This window comes from Phoxinus phoxinus, assembly GCF_949152265.1.
Source record: "Phoxinus phoxinus genome assembly, chromosome: 1".
NCBI classification, from domain to species: Eukaryota; Metazoa; Chordata; class Actinopteri; order Cypriniformes; family Leuciscidae; genus Phoxinus; species Phoxinus phoxinus.
The window spans coordinates 27105373-27114934 of NC_136876.1; the positions used below are offsets into that span (position 1 = coordinate 27105373).

Sequence of the window (9562 nt, forward strand, 5' to 3'; positions counted from 1 at the left end):
TATTTGCTTTTAAAGAAAAGGACTACAACAAACGGCTGGTAGGGACTACACGACATTCCTCCCTGGTTAGTGATCATCACCAACCCTAAAATGTACATTAACCCGCCCCCGGGAACACGCAGTCCATGTTGAGAAGAGGAAAAGTTGTTGTAATCGAGCACATTTGTGAGTCAGCTCAAACTTTAGCATCCATCTTTTCACATGCAATAGAAAGTCACTCTGTGTGCATCTCACAACAGGTCCTATACGAGCGATTTATAGATTACCATGACAGAATATGCTAATTGAAGATAGTTAACTCCGGCAACATAAATTCATCAACTAACCATTCAGAGACGTCCTGTTGCATTCTACATGTTGTCACTTCTTCTTGAGTCTCTCCATCTTTGTCTGACTCCGTTTTAACATTAAAGGCAGAACAGTTTCTGTCATTTTAGTGTGTCTGCGTGAGGTAATCGCAGCTGCTAACACACGCGAGCTCTTGAAACCCTGCCCTCTGCAGCGGCTCATTTGCGTTTAAAGGGCCAGACACAAAACGGTGCGTTTTTGCAAACCCTCAAAAAGTGACAACTTTAACATGCTTTATAAAGATATCTGTAAGGTATTTTGTGCTAAAACTTCACACACACACACACACACTCTGGGGACATCAGAGATTTATTTTACATCTTGTGAAAATGGCATTTTACCACCCCTTTGAAGTTTAATTTCTCATGCTAAATAAATGATAAAAGCCCTAGTAGGATCAATCCTCTCGATACAATATGAGTATCATTAGTATATTTTGAGATTGATCCTCTTATCACTACTGTCTTCTACTCTATCCAAAGGCCTGGACAAAGTTTATTTTCTCTTGCTGTACATCTTTCTGTCATATCCCATTTTGTCCATCCATGTTCCCTTTGTACTCATCCCAATCTATCCCATTTTATCTTCAGTCATCTTGGCATAGATTGCCTTCCTCAGTTTCTCCTTATGAACATTATTTCCATCTTGGCCTCTCTCTGTCTTGCTCTTCCTCTGTCTCTCTTCATCTCTCTCAGGATGAAGGATGGCGTGGAACTGAGCCGAGATGGAAAGTATCGTTTTAAGAAAGATGGAACAAAGCACTGCCTCATCATCAATGAGGCGACCACAGAGGACATAGGAACATACTATGTGTTCACTAGCGGAGGGGAGTCCAAGGGAGAGCTGGATGTGGAAGGTACTTATTTTGAAAGAGTAAAACTCTCCCTTCTCAGCCCTTCCCCCGTTTGGCTGATATTTCAGTATTTATTTTTAGTATTAATTGCCTCATGGCCCCTTTTTCTCTATTATAGAGAAGGAACTGGAGGTTTTGCAGAGTATAGCTGATCTGACAGTGAAGGCTGCAGACCAGGCTGTCTTCAAGTGTGAAGTGTCTGATGAAAAAGTGACTGGCAAGTGGTTCAAGGATGGGGTGGAGGTCATTCCCAGTGACCGCATCAAAATGACACACATCGGCAGGTATATATCGGTCCACTTACAGTCACCCTTATCGATTAATGCATAAGCTAGCTCACCTTGTCCCTGACCTCACTAATATTGTTTTATGTTAGGACACTAAAACAGATTAGTCATCGAAATGTCCATTTTGCTCCATCATTGCTTTTTCGGGGGGAAATAATGTGGCATACACTTCTTATGTCGTGGTAATATTTTTGATCCTGATATCTCAGGACTCACAAGCTGTTGATAGATGAGGTGAAGCCTGAGGATGCAGGAGATTACACCTTCGTACCAGATGGATACGCTCTTTCCCTTTCAGCCAAACTCAACTTTTTGGGTAATAATCAGATTTTTTTTTTTAAATCAGACTTTAAATTTCAACGTTGACCTAGATCTATATTTTTGTTCCCAGAGATCAAGATTGATTATGTTCCTCGTCAAGGTAAATGTCTTACCTACATCAACAAATATAACATTAATGTTTTGTAAGGTGACAATTTTGGTATGTTATTTAAAATACTTTCTATTATCATCTAGAACCACCCAAAATCCACCTGGACACTACTGGCAGCACGGCCAACAAAAACACCATTATCGTCGTTGCAGGAAACAAGCTCCGGTTTGATGTTGACATTTCAGGGGAGCCCCCTCCCACTGTCTGCTGGAAAAAAGGAGATACTGTGAGAGCTTGCTGGCAAACTGTCACATTCTCTCATCATAAGCAACGCCAAGAACACATATGGGCTTGTTTTCATATCAGATTTAGTGATTAAAAACCTGCTGAAAAGACGAGCAGTGCTGGTCACCAGCATGTTTTTCGAAATGAGTCTCTACCAGCCTACCTTAACTATCAAGACGTCCATAGTCAACCAGTTTATCCAATTAGGACCATGCTGGATGACCCCATTCACTCAAATAGACCAGCAAAATCCAGGCTGATCTTTCCAGCGGGAACACATTCTCTCTCATTTTCTTACATCACATAGGATATGGAAATCAACTTTGAAATGTAACATCTCTAATATATTACACATGCCTGAAAACATGACGTTTGTATGATGCAGGAGATCTCTGAGGCTGAAGGCCGTGTGAGAGTGGAGACCAGGAAGAACCTAAGCTGCTTTGTGATTGAAGGGGCAGAGAGAGCCGATGAAGGCCTTTATCATATCACTGTAATCAACCCAGCAGGAGAGGACAAGGCTGATATCATGGTTAAGATAGTTGGTGAGTTCTTACATGTTAACCATCTGCAACTTCTTCTTTCTGTCCTCATTATCTGCTATGTCCCATCTGTTTCATACGGCTCTTCATCCCTGTATTTATTCTGTGCGGTGTTCAGATGTGCCTGATCCACCTGAGAATGTGAAATGCTCTGGAGTGGGTGAGGACACTGCTGCAATCCAGTGGGATCCACCCAAATTTGATGGTGGAGTTCCAGTGAAAGGTAAAATTGGTCCTTACCATTTATGTTTCTTTCGAACTTGACATCCAATATTTAGGGATGCACTGATATGACAATTTTGCCCGATACCGACAATTCTTTATATTTGAAAGCCGATAACTGCCGATATAGATATATATTGCCTGATAAATCTAAATCCAAATTTTTATTAATTTTTGAGAGCCTGATTACAAAAACAAAAGTCTCAACATTAAAAGCCATGTCCCAAGCACACAATTATAATGTTCTCATTATAATTTTATGTAACCTATATGACAGACTTGTGCTGCAAATGTTGCACTTAACTGTATTTTCCTTTTTGAAGTGATTCCAATCATATTTCAAGCTATTCAAAACCATTATGGCAAACTGTGCACATCTGATGTGTCTCAGCTGAAAAAATAATACATTATCTATCGGCTTTAAGCCAGCCAATTATCGATATCGGCCAAATTTTCTTATCGGGCCTAAAACGATCATATTCAATTAATTAGTTAAATGAACGTATATCGGCCAACGCTGATATGGTGGCCATTATATGATGCATCCCAACCAATACTATATATTTGTAATATTTTGACTATGTTGTCAGTCTTGCTTATTAAAAATATTTAAGTACGTTATGAATCTTCTCACATGTGTAGGATACCACTTACTACTTTAGTTGTACTTCCAGGTTACCTAATGGAGAGGAAGAAAAAGGGCTCTTCCAGATGGACAAAGCTGAACTTTGACATTCACGAGTCCACAACATATGAGGCTAAGAAGATGATTGAGGGTGTGCTATATGAGATGAGGGTGTTTGCGGTTAATGGCATTGGCGTCTCCCAGCCCAGCGCCAACTCCAAACCTTTCATGCCCATTGGTTAGTTCTCATCGGACTGTCTGCTGCAACTTTGAATTTATTGTACTGCTTTCTCAACAAACGTATTTCAATCAGCATTCATTCTCTTTGTTTTCCTACTCCTTCATAGCTCCAACTAGTGAACCAACACGACTGATAGTGGACGACGTTACAGATGGTACCTGTGCTTTAAAGTGGCTTCCCCCTGAGAGGATTGGAGCTGGTGGCATTGACGGGTACATCATTGAATATTGCATTGAGGGAGGTGAGGCACAACGCAACTTTGCTATAGAGCTGACATAGAGTGCCATCTCAGTTTCAAACCATCACAGTGAAGTAATCTTTTTTGATCATTTTTTGACATGTTTACATATCTTGCTGGTTTTTCGCTTACTTTGCCCCTGGTGGAACTCACAGCCACTGAGTGGGTGCAGGCAAACGAGACCCCTGTTGAGAAGAATAGTTACAGGGTCAGAGGGCTGCCTGTTGGAGAGAAGATGCTGTTCAGGGTGACAGCTGTGAACATCGCTGGCCGTAGCCCTCCAGCTGTGTTGGCGCAAGCTGTCACCATTCGGGAGATTGTTGGTGAGACTCTCACGTACATACATAAACAAACAACATACAACACACTCTCATGAGTATCTCTAGATTGCTCAATGAAAGTCTTTAGTTCATGTCAAATTCCTGAAAATTGAGAAAATTAACTAAATATATGCATTTAAAATATACAGTTCATTTCTTTCTAAAAAAAATAGAGCTACATTTTGCTCAAAACAACATTGGATCATTGGACTCATCGTGTGGCCAAAAAAAAAACATTTTTCAAAAGATCTTCTTGAGTAAGTGATGACAGAATATTACGTTTTGGGTGAACTATCCCTTGAACTACTCAAATACAGATTTAACACAGACACAACACACTGAACATGAAGTATATAAACACCCCACAGTGTGTGTTGTCATTTTCAGCACGTCTTTCCCCCTCTCAATCTCCTCTCTCAGAGCGTCCTAAAATCCGCCTCCCTCGGCAACTTAGGACTAAGTTCATCAAACGAGTGGGGGAGAAGGTCAACCTTGTCATTCCCTTCCAGGTCAGTCATGCATGTACATTGTTCTGCTCTGTACTTGTGTAGTGCTACTTTTCTATTCAGATGCTGGTCTTTACAACAGTTCAAATTATTAACTTAGACCATTTTAACAGGGCAAACCACGTCCAACGGTGACCTGGTTCAAGGATGACGGACCTCTTGACACAGGGCTGGTGAATATCCGCACAAGTGGTGTCGACACCATCCTGTTTATCAGGCAGGCGGTCAGAGAGCACTCCGGCCAGTACACCCTGTCCGTGCAGATTGAGAACATGGAGGAGAAAGCCACCATTGCAATCCAGATTGTCGGTTAGTGCCAACAAAGTGGTTAATGTGTTAATTAAATTCAAGAGTTAGAGAGTTGTGGGTTGCCTGAATAATTGGTCTTAATTGAAAGTCATGAATATTAATTTTGAGTTGAGTTGATAAGAGCACATGAGGAAGAACTGGAAAAGCAGCAGGAGATGGGAAAGTGGAGTAGGATCGGGATATGATCTCAAGCTTCCCAAAGCTATGTTGACTGATACCCACAAGGCCTTCTCTCTGAGTTTTTTCAACTTGACATGCCGTCATGAAGATGCAATGCTCTTGGCACGATGCTCAAAAAACAGCATGAGATGTGATGCGATGGCTAAGACATCTGCCACAATGTATATAGCAGTAGTGGTGATGGTTTAAAGGTGACATAAAGGTGAATTTAAAGACAGAGTATTTTACATTGCCAACAGTTTAGATACAAAAATAGATGAGAAAGAAATCTGGGTGAGCCATAAGTTGTACTGGTTTCTCCCAAGGATTTTTGTCCATTGCTGACACCTTAATGGAGTTTGGGTTCATTGCCACCGTCACCTTTTGCTTGCTTAAGGCACTTAATATTCAGTTATATTGTCGATTTGACTGCATTGACACTATCAGGTGAGAATAAAACTGAATTGAGCTGGTTTATGATACCTTTGACTCTTGCAGAACTGCTCGCTAAATCGTCTTTGTTTCATAATTGACGAATTTTGCAACATTGACACTGTTATTGAACTGAATTGAATCAACATTGAACTCGAGCTGAATAACGACTGTATAATCTATAGTATAGCTCCTTTACCCCAAAATTTAAAATGGTTTTATACTGTTTTTTTTTTAACTCTATTAAACTTGTTTATCACTGTGAAGCTGCTATAAAGCAAGCAATCTGTATTGTATAAAGCACTATATAAATAGGTTACTTGACTATTTAGGGTGTTGCAGATGTTGCAAATTCATTTGTAGATCACTTACATCAACATCATAGTTGGCCACAAATACAGCGATGACATAAAATTAAAGGATTAAACTGCACTGTTCAGAAAGTTAATTTCCCTACGAAGTGAAGTGTGAGTCAGGTTCATTTTGTTAACCCATGGAAACTGTTTGAGGATCACTTTCCAAAGTGACGCTGAATTTCTAACTCTTAAACTGCCAGAAAGGTTTCATATTAAACACTTACACTTTCATCAAAATTGAGGATGTCATAGGTCAGTTCGGTTGCAGGGATTATTCTGCAGGGTTTTGTTTGGATTATTCCTGGTGTTGAACGGGATTAGGATAGGATTAGGGGACACTCACTCGGTGTTCCCGCTGGGAGGTAAGCTAATGAGAGTGCAAAAACCCTTCAGATGAGCCAGACAGCCATTTAGTCACAGTTTGCTGCCAGCATCCCAGCCAGGATTACTGCCAACCGCTCCCAGCCGCAAACTCGAACTCTCCCGCTCTCAATCTTTTTTTTTTAGCTTGATCTCACTATCTCTACCTCACGCTCATGTTTTCACCCTCTTCCCCATTTAATTGTATCCCTCTTTCATTTGTATCATTCCTCTGCTCACTCACTTGTAGTTTCTTCTCCAATTAGCATACATTAATTAGTCTCATGGTTAAAATTAGGACAGTGTATCGGTGTCAAGCTCTACAGTAATACCTACGGTCATTTTTTTCTTTTCATTCCCATACTCAGACAAGCCTGGGCCACCGATGGCTGTCACTGTAACGGATGTTTGGGGATTCAATGCTGCTTTAGAATGGAAGCCTCCAAAAGACAATGGGAACGCGGAGATCACTGGCTATACCATTCAAAAGGCAGACATGAAAACCAAGGTAAACCTGGACCAGCAACAGGAAAGTTTTGGCCAAATATATGTGGACACTCCTTTCTAATTAGCAGGTTTGATTAGGCCCCTAAATCGTAATGCTATTGCATGCAGTGACATTTTGTATTTCCAACAGTTTTAGAGATGACCGTGTTCTGCTCCATCTACACAAAGCGTGAGCACCATGAGGAAATGGTTTAATGAGCTTATAGAGTCTGGTGTAAAAGAACTTGACCAGCCTGCAACAAATATTTTTGGCTGTTAAAAGTTTCAAATCAATAAATAAACACACCTGAGTGGTTGTAGGTAGCCTAGAGCATGGATAAAAAATGAATAGCCAATGGCCTGGTTTCATAGACAGGGCTTATATTAAGCCAGGGATAGGTTTTAGTTCAATTAGGATTTTTAAGTAGCTTTTATAAATGGGCCTTAGAAAAAAAAAAACATAACTGGTGTGCATCTTGAGATAAAACAATTGCACTGACATATTTTAAGATATATCAGTGCAAGTTGCTTTCAGTTAAAACACCTCAAACATGCATTTTAGTCTGGGACTAGGCCTTGTCTTGAAACCGGGGCAATATCTTGCAAAAAAAAAAGTTAAATATTATGTGTTTATATTGAATATAAAGCAACATTTGTGTTTTAATTCTCAACAAAAAAAATTAAATTGTATATTTCGGATTTTTGACAAGAAGTAGCACAGGAAACTTAGCACATCAACTTAGAGGATATCCTAGCCGATGGTGGATAGAGAAATGGAGGTCTGTATCTACATACAAGGCCAATGACAGCATGAAAGCAATGCACAGAGCAAGCGTACAAATGTACTGTTCGTTTGTCAACAATACTTTTGGTGTATAAATGTCTCTTCAGTGCTTCTCAATTCAGAGGTTCTTTAATTGCATGGCTGTTTCTTGACAAATCTGTCTCTTACTTGTTTTTAGGAGTGGTTCACGGTTCTTGAACACAATCGCAGACCTAGTTGCACCGTGTCTGATCTGGTGATGGGGAATGAGTACTCGTTCCGTGTGTTCAGTGAGAACATCTGTGGCTTGAGCGATGATGCTGGCGTCAGCAAAAACACAGCTGTCATCGGCAAAACAGGTACCTGCATACTGGCGGTTTGAAAATTAATCTCGAAACACTGAATCTTGCATTACATGACGATTAGTGCACGAGTGTCTCTGCTGAAGCGATATATGTAATGTGTAATCCTCTTCCTGCCTCTTTCTCTTAGGTCTTAAGAATAAAGCACAACCCTACAAGGAAAAAGATATGACCAGCTCTCCTAAATTCATCACACCTCTCGTGGACAGGTCCGTCGTCACAGGTTACAGCACTGCTATCAGCTGTGCTGTCCGTGGGTACCCGAAAGTACGTGTTACTGTATTGCGTGACTATATAAACCAATGGCAATTACCCATGCATATTGTTTTGAGCCATTTAAGCAACATTGCTCTCTTTCTCATTCTCTGTTGTTCTCCTCCCAGCCAAAGATTATATGGATGAAAAATAAGATGATTATTGGAGAGGATCCAAAGTTTCTCATGCAGAATAATCAGGGTGTGCTGACTTTAAACATCCGTAAACCCAGCTTGTTTGATGGAGGGAAGTATACATGCAGAGCTATCAATGACCTTGGAACAGATGAAGTGGAGTGCAAGCTGGAAGTTCGAGGTACGGACAAAAGCCTGTCCAGTGTGCAACACTGACTATAACATAATGTTTTAGGAAGCACAATATACTGATATCTGTTGATAGTGGATATTTTTTCCCCTATTTTTACATTTCAATTACATTTGCCCGTCCTAAAACAATTTAATAACACTGTTAGATATCATTTTTAACAAATCCCAATTTTGTCATACTGTAGAAGATTATAATGTTGAGATGCCTAAACTCACTCTCACCATTTAAAACAACTCAATTTAGTTTTTAGATAAAACCTTAAATCTAAAAATGATTTCCAAATGTAATACTTTCTGTTTTTCCTGTTTAGCTGTAACAGAAAAGGAGGAGGTGAAGAAGTGAGCGCACAAGCATGAAGATACCCTAAAGTTGGCTGTAAAAGAGGGATATGGACACCATGAGAGTGTCAAAAAGCAATAGAAAATTAATTAAAATTAGAACAAGTTCGTTAATGCTGTCCTTTCTCTGCCTTTTTAATTTTGACAAACAAAAAGTAATGTGATGGTACTCAAGGAGATCCCTTACTCATTTACCTTGGTATTCACATGGCATTTAAAAAAACACCAAACAACTATGGTGATCCCTGTTGTGTTTTGTGTTAGTGTAATCAGACTAATATAGTGTGATCAACTTTTTTCCCCCTTCTCCAAATATGCTTTGTCTGTATGTCAAGTTAAATTGCTTGAAATAAAAGCACATGAAAACAACTTAAAATGTTTTAATGCTTTTATAGTAAACAAAGTAAAAGCCCCCATATGAACGTAGGTTTGTGAAAATTATATAATTCATAGGCTAGGCTACCCTATGTCTGCTCTGCTGGCTGATCCGGGAGAATCAGGGTCTCATTAGCATATCACACTAGAGACTAATTTATACGCACCCATCAACACTGCCCCAATTAGCTCTCTCCCAC

At 39.9% G+C, this 9562-nt stretch overlaps 1 protein-coding gene across 1 annotated transcript in view; it reads left to right on the forward strand.

The window, feature by feature from the left end:
• Window positions 1-9356, forward strand: part of mybpc2a (myosin binding protein Ca) — a 37503-nt gene extending 28147 nt beyond the window's left edge. Inside the window, exons 18-34 of the mRNA XM_079630040.1 lie at window positions 1044-1204; window positions 1320-1485; window positions 1698-1804; window positions 1880-1909; window positions 2005-2147; window positions 2532-2691; window positions 2807-2911; window positions 3585-3773; window positions 3883-4017; window positions 4170-4337; window positions 4755-4843; window positions 4954-5149; window positions 6825-6964; window positions 7905-8064; window positions 8198-8334; window positions 8451-8637; window positions 8960-9356. Coding sequence (XP_079486166.1) covers window positions 1044-1204; window positions 1320-1485; window positions 1698-1804; window positions 1880-1909; window positions 2005-2147; window positions 2532-2691; window positions 2807-2911; window positions 3585-3773; window positions 3883-4017; window positions 4170-4337; window positions 4755-4843; window positions 4954-5149; window positions 6825-6964; window positions 7905-8064; window positions 8198-8334; window positions 8451-8637; window positions 8960-8991 — 2305 coding nt within the window. The 3' untranslated portion in view covers window positions 8992-9356. The remainder of the gene's footprint in view (window positions 1-1043; window positions 1205-1319; window positions 1486-1697; window positions 1805-1879; window positions 1910-2004; window positions 2148-2531; window positions 2692-2806; window positions 2912-3584; window positions 3774-3882; window positions 4018-4169; window positions 4338-4754; window positions 4844-4953; window positions 5150-6824; window positions 6965-7904; window positions 8065-8197; window positions 8335-8450; window positions 8638-8959) is intronic.
• The last annotated feature ends 206 nt before the right edge of the window (window positions 9357-9562 follow it).